This window comes from Sparus aurata, chromosome 1 (assembly GCF_900880675.1).
Source record: "Sparus aurata chromosome 1, fSpaAur1.1, whole genome shotgun sequence".
In the NCBI taxonomy this organism is placed as follows: Eukaryota; Metazoa; Chordata; class Actinopteri; order Spariformes; family Sparidae; genus Sparus; species Sparus aurata.
Genome location: NC_044187.1, coordinates 10,323,552 through 10,346,452, shown reverse-complemented (window position 1 = coordinate 10,346,452; position 22,901 = coordinate 10,323,552). Strand labels below are relative to the sequence as shown.

At 41.6% G+C, this 22,901-nt stretch overlaps 2 protein-coding genes across 6 annotated transcripts in view; one reads left to right on the top strand and one right to left on the bottom strand.

Annotated features, from left to right (window-relative positions):
- The window catches only part of sh2d3a (SH2 domain containing 3A), a 19,522-nt gene extending 18,689 nt beyond the window's left edge, over positions 1-833 (top strand). For 2 of the 3 annotated variants that reach the window (XM_030414665.1, XM_030414671.1), the window contains one exon: positions 14-323. In XM_030414665.1, coding sequence (XP_030270525.1) covers positions 14-207 — 194 coding nt within the window. In that variant the 3' untranslated portion in view covers positions 208-323. Of the gene's footprint in view, positions 1-13 lie in introns of all 3 variants that reach the window. The other variant, XM_030414655.1, reaches the window with a different exon arrangement.
- Positions 778-22,901, bottom strand: trip10b (thyroid hormone receptor interactor 10b). Of its 3 annotated transcripts, none has more exons than XM_030414722.1 (15): positions 22,581-22,901; positions 16,412-16,527; positions 16,245-16,298; positions 14,361-14,508; positions 14,200-14,262; positions 12,293-12,397; positions 11,878-12,006; positions 11,560-11,706; positions 10,740-10,901; positions 9,435-9,605; positions 6,815-6,924; positions 5,359-5,491; positions 5,184-5,251; positions 3,826-3,932; positions 778-3,732 (listed from the first exon to the last, which is right to left on the bottom strand). In XM_030414722.1, the coding sequence occupies exons 1-15, from the start codon at positions 22,602-22,604 to the stop codon at positions 3,587-3,589; spliced, it is 1,683 nt and encodes a 560-aa protein (XP_030270582.1). In that variant the 5' UTR covers positions 22,605-22,901; the 3' UTR covers positions 778-3,586. The 3 variants fall into 3 exon arrangements, with proteins under 3 accessions (XP_030270582.1, XP_030270591.1, XP_030270598.1); XM_030414731.1 differs by lacking the exon at positions 9,435-9,605 and adding an exon at positions 8,454-8,477; XM_030414738.1 differs by lacking the exon at positions 9,435-9,605.

Sequence of the window (22,901 nt, the reverse complement as noted above, 5' to 3'; positions counted from 1 at the left end):
ATTGCTCACGCAGGAGGGTGGGAGCCAGTCCCGGAGCTGCTGGAGGCTTTCCGGACAGAGTTTGCCCTGCGGCTGTTCTGGGGTCAGTCGGGGGCAGCGGCCGACAGAGAGGAGCGCTACGAGAAGTTTGACAAGATTCTCTGCGTCCTCTCGGATAAACTGGAACCTGTGGAGCTCACCCCACAACAGCCCGACCCTCTAACCTGAGCCTCAGGGTGAACTCAGCACTTTCTTCACAAGAGGAAGAAGTGAATTGTTTTTATTTGAGCCTCTGCATTTTGCAGCAGCCGAGGCTAAGATCTCATCCCTGAGATCTCACAGACACAAAGAAAAAGTTGTTTTTGAAAGAAGAGAGACAGTCAAGCAACAACTTAATTTTTAAACAAACTAGTTATATCTGGGATGTTTTGGCGCTGGGCAGTCCTTCACTGCGTTGGATTCATTTTCCTTTTTTTTTTTTTTTAGGAAATCTGTTTACCCAAACACTAACATCTGTTTACTTCTTCAAATGTACATTTCTGATACCCAGACACTGTTTTATTGATCCGCGCCACTTGTTTGATACTTGAGATTCCAACATGAATATTTTGATTTAGTTCCCTTTGTATACGAGCTGCTGCTGTAAGGGACCACACACTGGACATTTTGTTTTTCATTTCAGTGTTTCCATTGGAATAAATTTGTTTTATTTTTTTTGCTGGCAGTTTTTGCATGTAATATTTCTCATAAATGACACTGTAAAAGAAACACAAAAAAAGACAAGAAATGTTTTTTTCATTTCACTTTATGACTCAAAGAATACATGTAAATACATACATTTCTTTTTTTAAAAATGAATCATACAATAATAACCCTTAAATGTTGAGAGAAAAAAAACGTCTACTAGTGCAGGACAGAGTGGTGGAGGAGGAGATGGGTAAACCTTACATGGCTCAATAAGAGTGAGATTTTCAGCGGCCCCTTAAATATGAATGTTGCTACGGTTTTCTAATGTATCTGCTGAATGAGGAAAGATTCTCTGTGCTTTCATCTACAAAACTTCGTCCAATTACACATTTTCAGGACATCCATAGCTTCAGCATTTTTCAATGAAGGAGGTGGAGATGTAACTTAAATAACGGTTAACTAGTTAAAGGTCCAGTTTGTCAGGAAGTTGATTTTTGAGTCTCATTCCCAACTCGCTTTGAGATTGTAGGTCGCGTTCGGCTGCCGTCCTGAAGCGTCGGTATTTGACGAGTTAAAAAAAGAGACTCAAAAATGAACTTTCTGACAAATTGGACGTTTGAGGAGAAACCATATTAGACACATTATTTACAGCGATATGTCTTAAAACGCGTGGAGTGGCTCTTTAAACACTCCTATCAGATTTTAAAAGTGCTTATACTTTTTTTTTTTCTTTCTGCTGTTCACTTGTTGGAAATGATCCAATGAGAAGCTGAATCTTAAAATTCAAATTCTTTTAAAATTTGGCTGAACAGATCACAAAGACATTGTTTAAAAAAAAATGTAAAAATTCTAGAAGACCTGTAAGAATGAGACTCAGAAATCTGAAGGCTCAGTACATAAAAACAGGCGGTTACACCCAGTAAAGCCAGAACACACGTAGGAGAGATAGAAGAACCAGTTGATGACCGGATATTCAACCAGTCAGTTTTTGCCAGTTTTGTGCAAAGTAGAATTGAAAAGGTGAAGGAAAGGGCTTAATAATTGCTTGTTATCCACTCTTGGGTTGCACATCTTATCAGGTCGCAACCTCAAACACTCACAGTTCATCAAGTATTTGTGCCAGAATTATAACATGCTGTATTTCTACTTCACATCCGACTCTGGTCATCGCCTTTTCCGTTTGTTTTCATCCTCCATGTCTTCAAGTGAAAACAGGCAACTTTTAAACACAGATGATGACAAACACAGATGTGTGTTTCTTCCTGGCGAACTTGCAGCTCCTGGTTTGTTTTTTGGCCGCCGCCGTTAGCATTAGCATGACTACTGGCTACTGTCCAAGGCAAAAAAAACAACCATCAGACTCCCGATTTGATGGCGAACTCCTGATCTGGGTGCCATGATAAAGGCAGAGTACAACGTTTGGTTTCTACTCATGTCGGCAGATTGACGTTTGTGGACGCTTTCAAGTCGTGGTGGCAGGAGGAAACGCATCATGAAGGGGTAACAGACTTTGACAAAATACCGTTCTGACAATATAGGCTGCCTTGTCAAAAAATGCTACCATTGATAGAGCTATCCATAACCCTGACTGACCTATCAAACTGTGGTAAGTAACACATGTTGACAGAGCACTGGAGCACGGTAGATCATTTTCCTGGAACATGGCAGTCTGACATCTGAGCTTCCCGTCCTGAACGTGATGGCCGCCATGTGATTACGGTCTTTTGGGAACAATTCCAAGTGTGCATGGTGATATTTTTCCACAGCCATTACACTTTGTAATCATTATAGAATGAAACATTTAGGATAAAAAGATCCACTTTAAACTCACAAAAACATTACAACATTTTCAGTAACCTGTCACAGGTAAGCTGATCATACTGGCCATTCAAAGATTCCTCCCTAAAGTGCTTCCAATGGAACTGATGGGGCGACAAAATCCACATCCCGTCTTCTGTGTTAAAACATATACTTGAGGTTTATTTACATAAGCTAATATGACGCCCCAGCAGACTGACTTACTGATGTCTTCAGTACGAAATTCCTCTTTTTTCCTCACACAGCGTTTCTTGCTGAGCTGTAGCGGATTGATAGTCACACAGCAAAAAAAAAAAAACCCCACTAACTCAGATTGGTGAAGCCTCATATTAGATGCAGCAAAACTTCAACCCGGACTAAAGGACAGTGGATTACATTAAAAGCATATTAGGAAGAATGTCTTTGGGCCAGGTTGGACTGGAGGAATGATTACAGGAAGCACAACCTGTTTTCACGTGGGTTAAAAAATAAAAACCTCTCCTTGACCATGACACATCCAATCTGTATTTTGTACTCCCCCTATAGAGTAGTGGTTTTCATCCAGTTTTAAGTCATAAAACATCACATCACTATGAATAATAAGAAAGAAAAAAAAAACTCACATTATCCTGTCAGGAAAGAGGTTTTAGCAGAGCGCTGGCGTAACAAAAAAGAAAAAGTTCAGCAGGTTGTTAGAGAGGGCAGTGGGAAGGTCAAGTGAGCGGATATATCGACGTAGAGAAACGTAGCGTCAGGCTACTGTGATGCTGAGTATGTTAAATGAGTCGTCACTTAACATCGTGACCCAAAAGTTCAGGGATACATTCAAAAGTTTGGTTTTTTAAAAGAGCTTAAATTTATAAAGATCAGACAGGACTGACAGTCTGTGTTGAGAGACGGCCTGTCCTGCCGCAGCGAGCGGAGACAGGGAGTGTAGGATATCGCAATCAGCCTCGATAACAAGCTTTATAATCACTCACTCTCATCTCGCTGTACACGTCACTGGCTGAGATAAAAGATGCAGAGGACAGCTCCAATTATCATGGATGACTTTGTATTCACCTTTGGCTCTTTACTTTTCCATCACAAGCTCTGAGTGTGTGTGTGTGTGTGTGTGTGTGTGTTACGGGGTATGTTTGACATAGGCTGAAGGTATATAGCCCTCTTCACCACTGGCTCTGAGGACCCTCATCCATCCATCTCCTTTATCCTCCTCCATTATACTCAACAGCTCTCCCTCCGTGATGGAAATAGTGCCCTCACTGGTGCCTGCAGACGATCACACACAAGTAAGAGACATTATTAAAAGCTCGAGTGAGATCTATTTCAGAGCAAGTTGAGTGTAAATAGGTTGAGACGTACCTTCGAAGGTGTACAGAGCCATGCACTGACCAATGGGACTTTCTACGTCGTCAAACTCGTCGTCAAACTCTGAGTAGACGTGTTGAGGCTGTTCGGCTGCGACAACACTGAAAATACACCAATCCAAGAAAAGTAAAACATGTGTTTCCTGCCACAAACACGGTGTTTTGTCACGGTTAGATGTGAAGATTGATAACACTGAAAGTGCACGCAGAAGTCACGGTTTGTTTCATTCCTGTCTAGGAGTCACAGTTCAGTGCAAGTTTGGTATAGTGTGAAAAAAAAATCAGATTATACGGTTGTTTTTGTTCATCTGGGTGATGCTTTCGAATGTCCTCCAGGAAGAGCGCTAGGCTTTGAAGCCAGTTTTTGTAGTGGCCAAACTGTGTAATTATTAGATCATGCACTAAGGCACAAAAAGAGGCTTTTTCCCGTAAGCTTACATTGTGAAAGAATCGACTTTGAAACAGTGGATACGTGTTTTTTTGAGCGTTAGAACTGCTGTGAAATGACTCGTTTCATTGTGATAATTTGAGCTGTTTGGTTCAGTGACATCTGGAAAGACTAGAAGAGCCGCACAGTTAAATCTTTTTATGCCAATTCAAGTTAGCCAGGTGCTAAACTGGAAGTTAATCCACTTGACCAGCAGAAGTCTCTCGCTCTCGCTCTCTGGGCCAAATGACGTGGAGATCTTGGTAATTTTATTCAAAGGAAGTCAAGGTTTTCAATTGGCTTAATGCAAAACTGAGCATTCATAGGACTGAAATAGATCTAGATTTTCCTTGTTAGATCCATGTTGAAGGTGTCTTAGCATTTTCAATGCTTCCACTAACATTCCCAACAACGATGGAGCAACGCCGACACGCCACCTTCATGTTATCCACAATTCACCATCCATGTTTGTTCTGGCGCACAGAGATCTGGCAGCATCATCTTATTTTTTACTATAATTTTTACTATAAATATGAAAGGCTAGCTTAGGTTAGCACAAAGATCTAAAACATGAGAAAAGAGCGAGCAAGACTCCTTCCAAAGGTAACACATCATCTGCCTCTAAAGCTCATCAATTCACACGTTTTGTGGATCTTGTTTATTTAATCTGTGCACAGACTGAAGCACAGAAGCAACAAGATATTTTATGGGGGGCTAACACATTGTTGGACCACTTCATGTCCAGTGCAGTGACATTGTCTAGGTCAGCATCACCTTGCAGGTCTTAACAGTCCATCGAGAGTCTCCCTGCTTCATGCAAACTTAAGCTAGCGAGCTGCTGAGTGGTTTCACTCTCTGCATTTAAAGTAAGGGAATCATCTTTATCCCCACAAATCTCAAACTGCTCTTTTAAATGCAGGTCTTACCCATGTTGAGTATTATTGTTGATGGCGTTGGACGATTCCTCTCCTCCCACTGCTTCTGACAGCCACGTCTGTAACCAACAAGAGCTGGATGTTGACTCAAACACTATACTCTGATCTGTCATGCACACATTATTGGCATAAACTGTATACGTGCATGTAGAGTGTGTGAAATAACCTCATATTTGGCGAGCTCCCCCCTCAGACGGCCGATGTTCTGGGCAGTTTCTGTGATCTGAGGCTCCAGACTGGAAGGGTCCCCCATCTGTGGATTCTGCTCGTACACACCCTTCATCTTCTCCAGTGCTTCACTGAGGTCAAGAGATAGGAAAGTGTTATTTGTTTTGCAAATGTGAGCCCTCATTAAGGAAGTTTCCCTCCTGTGCAGCAGTGCTGATAAGAACAGGAAGGATGGGCAGATGATTTTACAGTCAAGTTTCTCCACACTTAACTGGGAAAATGTTTTTGTCTTTGTGCAGAGGAGACTTGGCATGTTCAAACGGGGAAAGGATTTTCTCATAAGTGTTGATGCCAAATTAGGAGAACTTAATTCAAACTAAAAGCCCAAACTCAGAATGTGAAAAACAACCCAGAACTAAAGGTATGGACGTTTGTGAACAACATGGTCCACAAAGTACACATATGTCCATCTGAGAGTGTCTTTATGTAAGAATTGGCCTTCTGTCAAATTCATAATCCAAACAAATAGGTGGCAGCATGTGGTACTGACATCTGCTAGCTTCAGTCTGTAGTTAGCTAGTTAGCTCAGTTAGCTGTGCAGCTAGCGGTCAGGACTGAGAGCTCTGGGACCAGGGGAGCGTTAGCGTTTACACCTCTAGTAGGCTAGCTGTTTAGCATGCTAACTTCTGTATATACATGTATGCAACACAGTACGTGCATCATAATTTAACCATTTATATACATTCTGTTGATAATTTTAGTTATTTAACATATTCAGCTCAAGTTCTTGCATATTGCCCCTTTAAAAGCCACTTTCTTATGTATCATTTAAAGCCTTAAAAAACTGCACTTTTTTGAAAAATAATTTTCTTACCATAAGCAATGAAATATTAACTTGAAACTGCTTTGGTTATTTCACATGAAAGACATTTGGATCTTTTAATCCAAGAGTCACACAGTTATCAGGCAACACAGTCCTGATGAAGCAGATTAGCTCAGTGTTAAATTCTTTGAAGATAAAATACTTTGAAGGCTTTTAAGAACGCTTCTCACCTCTGCCATGTCCAAATTTTCCAGTTTATACAGGCTAATTGACCTTGAGCTAGTGATAATTAACATATATGACAGTTGCTAAAGAGAAAAAGAGGTATTTTAGCTGTTTCAAGCTTGCAGTTGGAGTTAGAGGTTATTTCTTGACACCTCCACCTGCGCTTGATGACGGCTTTAAACTACATCTGAAGCTCGAAACACCTCCGTCCTCTTTAGTCTGAACTGACAGACTGATGCAAGTAAATGACGGTTGTCACCACTTGAGACAACTTCAGATGATCACAGTCAAGGTCATGAGCTGAAACTATCACTCAGAAGCATTTTGTCATAACAAAAGACAGAAAATGATTAAGTCTGTTTTCGGGCCTCAGAGTTGCCTGTGACACCGCTGATGATGTCGTCACCTTTGGTCCTGCGCCTTCTGTAGGTCTTTGGAGATGTCATCAATCTTCGCCTGCAGCTTCTTCTTCCTCTGCTCTGGAGGAAGGTGAGAGAAATCTTCTGCGGCAGCCGGCTACACACACACGCACACACACAAACAACACAAAACATTGAACATACACAATAACTATTCAAAGCATAATGTAAACAACAACCTTATCAATGCTCTTCACCACCAGATGTCACTCCTCCTTGTCTCTATCTAGTTTTCCCACTGTTAATAACACGTCTAAACACAGACTGACAGGTTAATACAGCATGTCTGTCAAAAAACAATAATACACAGCCACATAATTGTTACGTGTTCAGAAAACAAACCCTATTGTGACAGCAGTGATGGGAAAACAAAGACAGAGAGTGAGGAGAAAGACTGTTTACGATCTTATAACGTCCCAAAGGGATACCTCTGAATTTTATCTCCGCAGCTGTGGACCGCTGCGTACTGTACGAACAACTAATAGTCAGAAACAACACATAAAACTCTTTCTCCTGTGATGCCATCTTGAATCTTTAAAATGTAGATTTTTACTTATATTTGTCTCTGCTGTGGTGGGGTGTAAAATATAAACTATTTTCATGTAAGATTCCAATGGAGGTGGAAGATAACATTAAATACTACACATTATGAATTTGTTTTCTAGTCTGGATGATTGAGGATTTGCATTTGCAAAATCAGAGCTTGATTTAAAAAGTAATATATCAATATGGCATCACAGAATAAAGACTTGGTTCTCTGGTATTTAGTTTGTAGAGAAAGTTAATGGTGTTCATTAAATAGAAAGGTAGTGCTTTATTCCATTAAATAAATGCATTTGATTTTGTGAAGTAAAGAGTAACTGCACCCTGCACATCATTTTGCACCTGACCACACTCGACTGTGATTTGACGCGAGATCACAAAAAGTCCAGTCACACCGGCATGAATGAATGAATGAATGATGAATGGTTCAATATTTGCAGTAAAATAACCTCATTCAAGCAGAATTAGTTCGATCAGTGGCTGCGCTAACGATGGCAAAGTAGATCTGCATGATTTCTCTGGCATTCAGGTTAACTTTAGGGAACTTTTACACAATAATTTGTCCTGTGCACTTGAAAGTCGGCACCATCTGCCTGATCATTTTGTCAATAATAACAATAAGTCATATGTCACAATAAGCTGGTTTTTCAAAGATGGTGGTAATTTTTGGAAAAATTGAATGCTTAGAGCAAATGTAGGTTATGATAACAGGCCTACGATAGAGGCACACAAACAAGACTGAGCTATAAAGCTTGCTAACTAACAGTTAACAATTTCAGTTAATAATAATGCCAAGTTTCCCCGAGAGAGCAGTTTTAGTTTCTTGCACATTCTTGGCTAGTTAACACAATAGCTGTTAGTACTGAAGCTACAGTGGTTCACCAACTAGCCATGGACAAATTCCAGACTGCAGTTTTCTGGTGTGACTGGGATTTTGCATCTTTTTTCCCCCCGGAGGTCATTGCATCATGATCCAGTGTGGAGTTACTCCTTCAAAAATAATCCATTTTAAAGTAATCCAACACCAGAATATTGTTATTTAAGCACCTTTTAAGTCTACCCTGTAACCATAATAAGTGTTACCATGTGTTTTTCAGCATGCGATATCTAGATATGAGGAGAGGGATAAACAGTATGAGACAGGTGTACAACAAACACACCACATGGACTATATTCAAACGGCGGCCATTTTCCTCTGACATTGCGCTCAGGGTGGGACGCTCAAATGATGTGCAGGTTGTATAAACGAAGGGAGCCTGACACATATTAATACCATTTAACTGCTTACTGATTGATTAGCAAACTAAATAGACAACGGCCCGTATTTCAAGCTAAAACAACATATTAGATAACCCATATGCTAACGTTAGCATTTAGCTACTTCCAAGCTAACATGACCATCGAATAACATCCGGTGCATTTTACTTTCAGGCTTAAATAAACATGTTTATTGACGTTTTTATCGTACCCTGTAACACTATGATACCATCACATTAGCTAGGAGGTAATTGAATGCTAACGTTAGCTATTGTCTAACAGAAGCTTTCTGTGGTATTCAACCACCTCCTAGCTAACATTATTGTATCATCGTGTTAAAGGATACGATAGGAAAGGCGTAAATTAATTCTCAAACATCAACAAACCTCTTGTGCACATTTATTTAAGCCTGGAAGAAAACCACACTGAATGTAATCAAACGGTGATGTTGGCAAGGAAGCACTTGAATGCTAACGTTAGGTAATGGGTTTCGTTTCACTTCAAAATATGGCCAGGTGTCCCTATGTCTGGAAGTGGTGAATTCCTAACATATTTCCCAAAGGTTATGTCGGCATTTGAGATTCCTACCGTGAGCTTGACGTCAGAGGAAAATGGCCGCTGTTTGAATACGGTCCATGGGAAACACACTTTCACAATAACAACCATGGAGATCGTTTTTTGGAGACAGAGTACGAACATCCACGTGCAACAGCTCATCTGAATGAGATGGGGGGAGATACATTTACAGAACATGACAGCGCGGGGGGAGGGGATGTGGATTGGACCGGAGCAGATGTCGTCACTCACCGAGTGCTGTTTGTGTAATATCTTTAAGGTAGAAATCCTGGGTTTGACAGAGCGATTAAACTCTCTCAGGCAGAGAGAGAGAGGGGTGAGCTGCAGCTTTGTGAGGGAGAGGGAGAGGGGGAGGCTGCCCGATGGGAAAGGGGACGGAGGAGAGAAAGACGGACGGGCAAACTGAAGAGGGGAGGAAAAAGAGAAGATGGAGGAGGCAGAGGAAGAGGGGCAAAGGAGGGAGAAAATTACACTGGTAATGAGAGGAAAACAGGAGAAGAAGAAGAAGAAGAGAGAGGAGTGAGTCAAACAGATGCAGAGATTTCTGCAGCAAAGCGGACGAACAGTTCGAGTTAGAGCGTTGGGAGTTTTAGGGCAAGTCTGTGCAGCAGACTGGAATTAGAATTGGCCCCTGAGGGCAACAGGGTGGTGGAGTAAGACATGAGTGGAATGTGTGCTGAGTTGCATGTGTGTGTGTCTGAGTGTGTGTGTGTGTGTGTGTTCAGTCTAAAGCATTGTTATGAGCTCACGTGAGTGTCATTTCTACTATGGTTAACAGAAGCAACACACAAGGAGAGAGCTGCTTCCTGATTTGGCTCATAAGACTTTGAAATATGTTTCTGTAACAAGTCGCCAAACCTGCGACATACAGGTTTATTGTGGCTGTAACATGACACCTGTGCTTAGTATTGTATTGAGATGTGCTGATTGTAATTATAACTCTATCTAAAATTGAGACATGTCACTTATTAAAGGATAAATCTGCTGTTATTTATGTTTCTTGTGTCAATGAATCCTACAAACGCGGTGAAATACATCTCGTTCCTCTAAGCCACAGACCTCAATTGTTGTCTGAACGCTATTAAAAACACATTAATGTACCGCAGTGTTGCACAGTGCGACATGTTTCTTTACACCATGAAATATGGGCACTGCAGTCTATTTTCTCATGTGTTATTTACAACCCTTACAGTGCTCAGCTGTGCGACTGTTTCCAGTCTCTGCTCTTTTTTTTCCAAAATAAGAGCATGGAGTGTCAAGAAAGACTTGCATATCAATCCTACTAACTTCATCTGAAGAGTCCGGATGTATGATTAACTAGATTGTAAATGTCAGGGTTAATTTTAGCCTGCTTACAACTTGTTAGCCCGGATAAGTTGGGCCACATTCAAAGAACAGGACAGAGAGGATTTTCAGGTCGTCAGATGCAGCAGCAGGCGAAGCAGAGAGGAGAGAGGCAGTGAAAGTCTCGTCCTTGAAACGGCGCTCTTTTTATGTAAACTCAAAGAGAAGAGAGTCTGATGCGAGCAAATTTACCTTGTTCTTCTTGCTGAAAGGCCAGAGCTTGGCTCGCACTTTGGGTGGGTGGAGGCTTGAGTCAGAGGTTGCTGGTTTGATTCCTTGGGTGTAGTCTTCAAACTCCACATCTGCAGGTCGCTCAAAACCAGACTTGTGCTGCTCTATGAACAGTATCGAGTCCTGCGGGGAGACAAACAGACACTCGCTGACATCAAAGAAACAGTCAGAGTTAGATGTTAAGCGTTGGATTTGGATGTGTGGGCTCAGAGTTCCCCTCAGGCGCTCAATCAGGACCAACTGCTCCTGGATTTTTGAGGTTTCTGACAGTGTATTCGCCGATATTTGCTTTTTAACATAAACATGAAGTTACTAAAGACATGTAGTGAGCAAATAGAAAACACAGAAAAAACCCCCAAAAACATAATTTGCATAATGTTTTCGTGTTACACTTTTTCTTGACGGCATGTTTTTAAACAGTAAAACTTCACTGGGGATTGACTTAATTTACATGTCTGAAATAATGAGGAAGAAAAATCCATAAAACAAAAAGAATCCTGCTCTCTAAATGACCAGGGAGATAAATCAGCACTTCCCAGACATATTCAATCAATATCAGGTTTTTCTATTACAGAAATGTTTATTGGATTGCATAAATAAACCTTATAAACTTGTGCACACAGAAAAAGAAAGTCATTACAGCGGGTTTAGTAATGACTTTACATTATGGCACTTTATTAAAATCTGTAATCGTCCCGAGTCCTGCAGGCTGTTTACATTTTAGGGCCTCCGTTAAAGCAACATTATATAGAATGTTACTGTTACTGAGTCCCACATTTACCTGTTTCTCATCAATTTTCTTCCCCGCTGTAGTGATTCCCTCTAGACACTTGGAGATGATGGGCAGCACCTTCTTCTCGATGTCCGAAAACTGGCAGTATCCCTCTGCCAGCCGCCGGATCCTCCTTTCATCCATGTCCTGCATTTTCTGTCCGGCGCACAAACATACAATGACTCCTTAACGTTCACATTGTCCTCGTTCTGTCTGTGTAAACACTGGGTTACATTCTGAGGGACAAACAAGGGTGTGTTTGGTCTCACGCCACTTAAACAGGTGTGTGCGGTTGTCCTGCATTGTGAATGCGTGTCATCGTCTCACATTGAAGATCTGCGGTATCTCTGTGTAGTAGAAGAAGTTTTGCTCCTTGTTGTATTTCTGGAGCTGTGCCGCATAGTCGTTCCGGCACTCCTCCGCTGTGTGTGTGCGGGCATGGGCGTGCTGCTTGGCCTTCAGAGCGAAGGATGGGGTGGAACGGGCGGATGGGAGAGGGAGGGGAAGATGAAAGGATGCAGGGAGAGGGACGAATGAGGAGATGCAAAACAAAATGCAAAGTGGGAGAACAGATGCAGGGAGGAGGTGGAGTGAAGGATGGAGGGGAGACACAAGGTGGCGTAAGCAGCCAAAACGAGAGACAGACAAGGACAGTTCAAGGATGCTGACTCGAAATATCTTAAAAACCAGAAAGTGTGAGCTAAGTTCGTTGTGTCGCGTGTGTTTGTGTGTTTGTGTTTACTTTCTCGACATCGAGTTTGGTGGCATTGAGGTCGTTTTCTGTTTTCTCCGCTTGTTGTGTGGCTTTGTCAGCCTCCGCCCACTCTTTGGCAAAGCGCTTCTTAGTCTGCAGGGCATGAACACACACACAGATCGACACTTTAATGAAAAGAGCTTTAGAGGTATTAACACTATAATAGTCAGGGATTCATTCCTACTCGGGGTACTAAAAATGCAAAGGGACTAATAAATAATAAATAATGCAGACTTTGTTACTGGTATGGTAAAGGATCCATTAACAGAAAATACAACTGATATATATTTGAACTCATTTACACCTGGTGGTATCAGTAACGCAGATAGATTCATCTGGCTTTGAATCATTTGAGGTCTGGCCGAGAGAATTAAATTTGGTTTGTGGTGCAGAAGGCATTAAAAAACTACAATACCATTTTATAAAGCTTTTAAGTCCTCTGTACGAGATTTATTGGCTGTAATTGCTGCTTGTATTATCATTCATTTTGATATTGATCTCTGGCTGGCGTAGGACACTTGTTTTTTTGTCATCAGGTCGAGCTCTCTCCTGGACAGTTTGGACCTAAAATCCATTTGGTACAACTTCGACGTTTTGATGGATTGTTTTAAAAAAACGCATAATTGCAGAGGATTTTCAACTTTTGCTGTTGGATTAATAGAAAGTTGATGACTTATTAGGAAGTGAAACGCTCACTGTGCTTTCTATTAACACATTGTCCTGACAAAGAATTTTCACAACCTGGCAACACGTAAAGTTTTTCCAGTTAATGGCTTTTAACAGATCTAAATAAATGTGAGATGCTTCTCCTTATGAATAGACTGAAAAGATATTTACTTAATTGGGAATTTGACCGACTTCTCATTCGTTTTCCAGAACAGTTTACTTTGTGATATTCAGGAGATTGGGAGCACGATGCTGCACGTGCATGAGGTAAAAAGGTTTGTTCATATGCAGTCTAAGCTTAAATTACGAACCAATTGTCTCATAAACAAGAATTATCCAGTGGAACCTCATGTGAAGTATAATTAAAACACAAGGCAAAGATCCCTGAGTGCAGAGTTACGCTCAGACACACACAGAGACTGGCAGGTTTAATGCCACACCAGAGGAGGACAGGCTGTGTTTGTTGTGTGAACTAGGTGAAACTAAGAATGAGGTCCATTTCCTGTTTTTCTGTCTGACATAAGGGATCTACTTTTTCTACCAAAGTGTCCTCACTTTATGCTGATTAACTTGAGCTGTGCTCCAGGAAGGGAACCTTTGTCGCAGTAGATTTTCTTTGTCAAGTTTGGGAGAGAAGGCAGCATATTTGTTTAAAGACGGTGCTGTAAAATAATAATGAAATGAATTGTTATCCCATCCCTTGTAAGCCTAGGACGTTTATGTGCATCACATGAGAAAAATAATCAATCCATCAAGGCTAATAGACTATAAAGCTGGGTCTGGTTGGGTTAAAACTGGGTTGTGACTCATAAACATTGAAGTAAGAGCACTGTAATAGGAAGTGGTAGCAAAATTTGAAATATTCAGCAGCGACATGTGTTTCTAGTTTTACTGCGGATTATCCACAGACTTCGCTGTCAACAGTTTCCCATCACAGAAACAAAGAAAATATTTTTTTCACTCGCACAAACTACATTTCAAATCGCCAAATTAGAACCAGGTAGGAGAAAGAAGTCTCAGATATTTTTCTACACCCAAGGAAACAAAAACAAAAAACAAAATAGTAACACTTGAATGAATGATGAATAAATGTTTTCTGATGTAACCGTCAGAAACTGCTTTTGAACTCAACAAAACCACAAAATCTATCTGCATTGCCAGATACCAATCTTTCTGACGAACATGTGCGATGTCTCAGCAACAGGAAGCAACAGCAACACGTGACTCACACTTTCTAGGTGTTTAAAGGTGCTCTCTAGATTCTGCTGGGCCTTCTTGGCATCAGACAGGTGCTGGGGACGGAAGAGGTTTGAGATGATGACACTGTGCATCAATTTTCCAAACTTCAGATTAACTTCTTTTTCCCCCCTCTTCTCCCTCCCTCTCTCACTGTTTTGCGCTCCTGCTTCAGATCCTGAAGGTATTTGGTGAGCTCGACACAGATGCCGGTTATCATGTTTTCGGCGATGAGCTCCCGCTGGCCAGCGTAGTCGTTCAGCTCGTTCAGGATCTCCTGAAACGACGCGTGATTGCTGAATCTGCGGCAGGGAGGACAGACAGTTTGGAAAATCGTTACAGCTGAAGAGAACAACATTTAACTGACCATTCGCTGAACCCTATTTACCTCTGAAAAATGCAATACTCTGTATCTCAAAATATTTGAGGACGGAGGATGGTATCTTTTATTTATCTTGCGAGGCTTGATCTCACTAATCTATCTTGCCAGGCTTCCAGCTATGTGCATAAAGCATCCAGTGAGGAACTACTGGCAGGTGTTGGCTTGGTTTTAGAGGTTTAGAGAGTTTGATTTATGAACTGGCTCCACTGGTGATGCCGCTTTTGTGCTGTTGATCTGATTGGTTAAAGTTGGCCTGTGATAGATGGTGATATACAGATGGTTCGCCCAATCATCCGCCAAAGTCGATTTGGGAAGTGCCTGTCAGTTTCCAAAAGCTACTTGGCAGGCACAGCAGGTTAGTCTTTTGTTGAGCCTTTTCCTACGAGAGCAAAACTCTAAAGGAATGGATTCAACTGTGTGTTTATCCGTGTAAGCTGCAAACATTAGCATGTCTGGCTTACTGGCATACTTATTACAGCACTGAGTCATTCAGTTCAGTTCAGTTTGTTGCACTTTGGAATGGTTGTTTTAGCGTTTCCGTTGTCAAAAGCACCAAAACAACCGCTCCAATGCCGTCCTGTTTTTTCCATCACCCCTCCGCTGAGGTACCGAGCACACTGATCCGATACCATCAGGTGGAGTCAAAACACTGCAGGCCACTGGGTCAGAACAGCCGGTAGGATTTCACTTCCTGCTTTTGTCAGCGGTCTTCTGTCTCACTGTCTGCACACTTTAGCCAAGTAGAGCTTGTTTCGTGTTGTAATAAACAGCTACAAGTGTATGCTGTGTGTAGAGATCGTGTGGTCGAGCAGAAGACAGACAGTGATGGAGCGTGAGGTAAAGAGAAGCTGAATGCGAGCGGAGCAGAGGAAAACAAGGTTATCTGTGGTATATGCTGTCAGTCAGGCAGTAATGTACAGTAAAGGTCACGGTGTGTCAGTTAACAAAAGCAGCAGCTTCGTATGATTTCAGAACAGTCTCCCCTGTTGTTTCCCAACAGCTGGAAAAGTGAAAGCAGTCACCACGAAGCCGGCCAGTAAAATAAAAAAAATCCCGCCTACGTTTAAGAGCACTGTCTGCAGCAGACACAGTGATTAGGTAGAGTTATTGGGAATTACGCTGAGTACAATACCAGAGTACTTCAGTGGAAATGCAGCTTAACCTTGTATTATTTTCCAGTTAACTACATTATTCAATGTTATTGTTAATGACTGCAAAAAAAAATGTTGGGTGGACTGTGTGGACTTTTGTTTTGGCTTCTGCAGAACGTGAAAGAAGAAGTTTGAGAACCACTGATTTGGAGCGACTGTCCCGCTCTTGTTCTGTTTGGGGAAGTTATGATAATAGATAACAGCCCCATTTAGTAAATATATGGGTTATTCCTTGTTCGTCAATCCTTTTCTGTTGTATAAATGAAGCACACTCAAACTCCAACAGCTCACTTCCAGTTTTAACTCGAGGCTTAATTTGTCATTTCTGCCATCAAAATCTAAAGCTGTCACCAAGAAATGAGAAGCATTCCTCTGTGAAATCAACATTCGGTAACACCGCCACAGTTATCCTTCCTACTTTATATGTTATTTTTAATATTGAAATGCGAAAATAAAGGAAGTGAGGGACACATGATGGAGGCTGGATGATTAAAGGTTCTCTTACTTGCAGTCTTGCTCTTCTTTGCTCCCTCGTTTGGCGTATTTCTTTGTTAGACTCCTGTTAGACGATGAAAAAGGAGCAGCGTGACTCTCTATTACACACATACATGAATGCCAAAAGACACAAACACGTAATTATAACACTCAAGCTCACAAGAAACGATGGCAGACCTGAGTTGCTTGGCGTAGTTCTGTTCTACCTCTGTCCGCTCCTTCACAAACTTTATGTAACGCTCCAGCAGGTCGAGGCCCGACTGTGTGTGCTTGTCGATGTGATCATACTGGTCCTAAGAGAGGAACAACACACAGAAACACTTGTTTCTATACATGCATATGCACACAAACACTGGAGGCTTCTGTGGAGAAGCAGCAGAACTCAGCTGACACAGCGCAGTCTAAAGGTTTGTGGCTCCGTTTTTGCTCTGTGGTACAGTTTAAGTTAAAGTTGAGGATGGTTACATCAGTGCAGGACCCGAACCCAATGTCGTGCGCAGTCTAAATCAAGACAATGCCAATGGACATTGAACTAATCACACGCACAATGAAACCAAGGAGACTTTTCAGGGTCAAACTTGACCTTAAAAGTCAGTCATGTGTTTCACCTACTGAAGACCAGACTGAAAGAAAAAAACCTCTGAAAGAAGAAGTGAAGCTGGCGGCAGTACAAGTCTGACGGAGGGAACTATGTGTGACTGTCACTTTGCTTGAGATGGTACTGCACTCTGACATAGTTTCTGTCTTATTCCATTCTTCTTCCTGTTTTCTTTCAGTTTCTTTATTCATCTGTACTTATTCTATACGTGTGCAGTATTTGTTGCTTTTCTTTATCTTATGTGAAACACAAACTGAATAGTTCAGGTTTTGAACTTTTATAAATCAGACTGAATTAGTATTTTGAAGACATCAACTTCGGTTTAGGTTTTTCAAACACCAGATATTACATAATAAAAGTTTATTTATATCTCAATTTGTCCTTCACATTGCGTAAAACGGGCCACAATTCCTACATTGTTCATGAACTGAGAATAGGAGAGAGAAGAGGAGACATATTATGCTCATTTTCAGATTCATAATTTTATTTTGGGTCACTACTAGAATAGGTTTACAGGCTTTAGTGCTCCAAAAACACATCGTTTTCCTCAAACTGTCCAGTGCTGCATCACTGTATGCCCGCTCTGTCCGAGGAGCTCTGTTTCAGGCCCTCCTCGTGGATATCCAGCCTCCTCTGATTGGTCAGCTCACACACGCCTGACCCGGCAACGCTAACAACAACAGAGCAGCTATGCTAAATCAATTCTCATTAGCCAATCTAGCCCTGAGGAATAGTTACGCTAAAGTGTGACATGATGTAGTGTGATGTCACAAAGTCACGGAATTAAAGGCGGGACTACTGATGAGGCGTTTCAGGAGCAGTGTTTTCAGTGGGAGAGAGGAGATTCTGGTGATGTGGACAAGAATCGATATAAACACTGAAGGGAAGGAAAAAATGGTATAATCAGTCTTTATGTTTTTTATTCAACTGAGTGGTCTTTTGTTGAAATGTCTGTTTCTCCTGCCACCTTTTTGTTGTGAAGTGTATTCCAAATTTTGTAAAGAAAAGGTAAATAAATGTCTCCATATCTGATTTCCCTTCACTATGTCTTCTACAACTGAGTGAGGATAAGAGGTTGTGGCAAACTGTTGATCTAAAAACGGCTGGTAAAATCGTTTTGATACGTCAGAGGGATATCGAGGTAGGTCTGCAATTAATGATTGTTTTCATTACTGATTAAACCGCTGATCGTTTTCCATCTACGAAATGTCAGAACAGTTAAATAAATGACCAATACCTTAAACCCCAAGGTGATGTCATAAAATTGCTTCTTTGACTTGACCAACAGCCCAAATCTCAAATGGGCTCGGTTCACTTTCACATCAGAATAGTAGCAAATCTGGACGATTGAGAAGCTAGAATTAGTTAATATTTAGCATTTTTGCTTGATAAGTGATCATAGAAGCAGCTATAAAAGGTATTTATATAACAATATATGAAAATCCAATGTGGAAACAACATTTCGACGTGAAAGGGGTCACTCGTACTGATGGATCCACAGAGAATAATCACCTAAAACTGCAGCTTCTCTGGGCTCCACAGAGCTTTATATTGAGTCTCGGCTCATTGTTTCTCTGTCTGGCCCACATTTTTTTTATTGTTTTGGTTCATTCTTACTGCTCTCATACTGGCATTTTCGGTAAAAAAGATCTAAAAAAACCTACTGCACACTACATGCAGAGCACCAAACAGCAGACAGACTCAGCTGATGATGACATGGAGAACATAGCTGAGTATTTAGCAGCTTAAGAACCAAACGTTTCCCTCAGGAGTCGGTCGAAGCCAAAACCAGAGAGGGAGAGAATATTGGACTCACATTCATCTGTAAGCTCCAACAAATTGCTGAAACTTTATCAATGTTTGTATCTACAACTTGTTTTTGCTGGCCCTTAATAGTCAAATAAACGTACTGATTGTTGACCAATCTTTTCATCACCACTATGATATTTACTGATTGCAGCCCTTCCACCCGACATTCAGGCTCCAAACCAGGGAGTGTCTGACAAAGTGTGCAAATATCCACAATAATGTTTCACAAACTCTGACAACTGCTGACACAAAACAAAACCTGTGCTGGACTGAGGGCTGGAATCCACCATTATTTTGATTGGGGATATACCAATTCTTTTCTACGCAATCAAATCATTGTTTTGACTCGTGACAGTCAGAAAAAAAAATGCCCATCAGAATTTCCCAGAGCCGAAGGGGACGCCGTAAAATGTCTTGATTTGTCCAAAACACAAAGATTCTCAGTTCAACTTTCTCTCAGATGAGTAAGAAAACGAGAGAACACTCAAATGTTTGGAACTGAAACTTTTCATAATTAAAGACAATGAACCCATAAATAAAATGGTTGCTGATCAGTCTTCTGTCGACTAACCAAGCGCTTTAGCATCACACTTCATCAGGCTACAGATGAGCTACATATAAAAACTGTGAGGCTAAAAATAGCCTTACACATACACACACCTCTTCTTTCTAATTACACACACACACACACACACACACACACACGCAGGTCACACAGGTAGTATCCTCCCTTCTTTCTAATTACACACACACACACAAGGTACAAAGGTGTAGCAGAGAATAAAGCAAACCCTCCTTTCAACATTCCTGTCTCGCTTCACACACGTCCTTGCATTCACCACTCTCTCACTCACTCACACACACACACACACACACGTACACAGTCTCTAAAACCTGTTGGACAGGTAACATTTGCGCTCTCTGTCTCCACTGATTTTTACCCACAGACAGTCGGGACATTCAGTGAAGGTCTCACTGACGACGGATGTGACCACAAAAACTGAACGGCGTCGATACAATGACACATGAGAATCTGGACACACAAAAGCACCAGGGTGGTTCTGTTGTTGAGCCTCTTGCATAACACAAAGAAAGACCCCACCTTTAGGTTGTTTGTCAGTGTGTGTGTGTGTGTGTGTGTCTGTTTGTTCTTGTACTTGCTACAAAACGAGGACTGAGGTTTTAAACAACAGTGTGGGGACATTTTGGCCTCTCTTCACCACTTCAAAGGGCTGATTGAAGGTTAAGACTTAGTTTTAGGGCTTTGTTTATAATGTTAGGGTTGGAAATTGAGTTGTGATGGTTAAGGTTAGGGTAAAGGGTTTACAGGTTACATTGTATCAATGAGGGTCCTCACAAGTATAGAAGTACAAGGATGTGTACGCTGCAAGGTCTTTTGGAGCCAGAGACATAGATATTGAGTCCTCAGAGGAGGAGGAAGCTAAATGGAGATCATACAGTAACACAGTTAGCCATGTCCTGGATTCGAGAGAGCTGGGAGGAGGCAGGAAAAGACGAAGGAACGGGATTAAGAAAACATAAGAGGAAGATGGAGAGAAAAATGTTATGGCTGTTAAAACCAGCAGCAGGAAGGAGAGTGAACGAGGCGAACGGATGGATGAGAAACAAACTAAAGAGCTCGTGACAAATCTTTCGAGATGTACTCCTGCATGCATTTATTACTACGCCCCAATACTCTACTGTAGAACATCTGCATGTTTGTGTCAGAGGAGGAAATACTGATAGGGAGACAGAGAGGGTTCAGGAATGAGATAATCATTAGCTCAGTGTGAACCTCCGCCCTGTGACTGACGGTCCCAGGGGCCTCTCAAAACCCTGGAACCAGTCGAACTAGTCCCACCCCTCACTGTGACGTACCACAGAAGCATCTGTGCTTCCTGATCCAGGCTGGTCTGAGGTCAGATTCTAGCTCACCTCAGTCATAGTGAAAGCTACAGTAGTGGGTCGCAACAGATGTACTTACAAGTCTGTGTAAAGCTCTTAGGCACTACTAGATATATTCAAACATTAAGAAATTAAATAACTTTGCTAGTAAACACTTTTAGTCATGTTTGACATGAAAGTAATCGGTTATTCCAACAGACACAAAACAATGTCAAGCATAAGATAAGAATTTGAGCTATCAGGCCTTTAAAAAATGTTGGCATTAATTTATTGTAAATAAACATGCGTAGTTAGAGAAATGTGTGTTTCAAAGTAGAACAAATCTGGTGATGGCATTGTTCTTTTTGTAGTTTGAGGTGTGTTGAGTTATATTTCTGAAATGTGAGTTTACCTCACTGTTAAGCGACATTTTATCGTCACATCAGACATGTCAGCTGTTCACTTTTCACTCTAATCACATCACATATCGGTTAGCTGACGTTGGCTTTGTCCGTTGGTTCGACTCGCTGTGTGTGAAGATCCATTTCTGCCAATTAGTTCAAAATAAGATCCGCTAAGTCATAATAATGAGAAACTTTCTCCGAATAACAACCTAGTATCTCACAACAACGACTCAGTACCTCATAATAATGATGGAGTAACTCGACGTTATGAGAAACATTCTCTAAATCTGTCATTTCCTCAAACTTACCATAGCAACAGAAGCAACAGACAAAGCTTTAGACCCAAATGGACACTTTACTGAAGACATGAGTTCACAAATCATTACCTTTTTGTTTAATTGTGTTAATATTGCATTGTAATAAACTAAGGCTTCACACCCTAGGGGGTTTCTTGTGAGTGAAAATAATAGTTGCAGAGATTTATTTTTGATCTCAGCGAATAATCAACTGCTGGTTTCAGCTCGAGCTATGAAATGTTTTGGTTTTCCCACAATTAAGTCTGATGAAGCCGCAGTTTATCAGATCCTGTCGAACACGCCCCGAGCAGCAGCAGCTGCCGAATGATTTTGAATTTCAACTCTTTCCCCAACAAACGCAGTACGAATACACAATAGCCTCACCCACTTCTGTGTTTGACTGTGAAATAATCCCAGAGGCATGTGCTCAGACTTTGACCACGATCTCAGCAGGATTTGGGGAAATAAGTCCTGTTTGCTCTTCATCGCCACCCATTATACCAACGACCATAAACAGTTCAACAGCCCGGACGCACACGGTACACGCAACATGCGAGTCATCTGTTAGCGATCAGATTTAGAACTATGTTCAACACACAAAAAAAAACCACTTTCTCTTGTTTCAGCTTCTCATGTGTGAGGATTTCCTGCCTTTCAGTGGGCAGTAAACAGGATGTCTTTAGGCTCTGGACTTCTGTCGGGACACAAACGAGAAATGTGAGCGACAAAATCTTGTCAAACTTAAAACTAATTCCTTGTGTTTTGTGGGCGAGACACGCGTCTGATCAATCAGGAAGTGGCCACCCTTGGTTGTGCCCTTTAACTTTAATGCGGGGCTGCCTCCACAGAGGGCACTGATGGTGTAAGTGATGATGAGGAGGTTGTCTGACCTGATGACTGTCACTGACCAGATGCAGCCATAACTCACACACAGATGAGCCACAACACAAACCCCCCCCCCCCTGAGATGTGATGTGCTCAGGTTCAAGCAAAGCAAAAAAAAAGAAAAGAAAAAAAGGCTGGTGGAATACACCTTTATCCCAACAGTAGATAAGGTAGGCATGAAGTCATAAACCTCTCCTCTTTCCCCTCTGCTTATGATAAGGTATGTAGCAGGGGTTGCGAAATCCTCTGGCTGCAGTGTTTTAGAGAAAGACTCCTGCTGTTGTTCCAAGATTACTTAACCCAGGCCGAGCGTGGAAAAACAGGACTCCCGTGTACATAATGTGTCGACGACAACAAACCACAGGGCGACTCGACTCTTAAGGGACGTTTAAGGTATTTCTTTATATAAACATGTAAACATAAAATGACTTCTCCCTGAGGACTTCTTCTGTGTCAGCTGTCAAACTTACCCAAAGATCTGTTCCCCAGTCCATGTCTGCAAAAAGTTCAGCTGGAGGAGTCCTCTCCGGTGTCTTTATAGGACAGATAGAAACAACAACCAGGTGGAGGAAGAGGAGGAGGTGAAAGAAGAAAAAAACTCGTTACAAAGATTCCACAAAACTTTTAGAGTCTCGAAAGCGGAGATGGCGGAGGAAATGTTTGGAGGAAGTCTACGCCTTCTCCTTGGCACGGACACGGTCTGTCCTGTTTCTCCCAGCAGCCAGCGAGAGAGAAAATATGTTCAGGCGCTTTTTCCTCAAACAAGTTTGGGTCCCTGAGAGAGAGAGAGA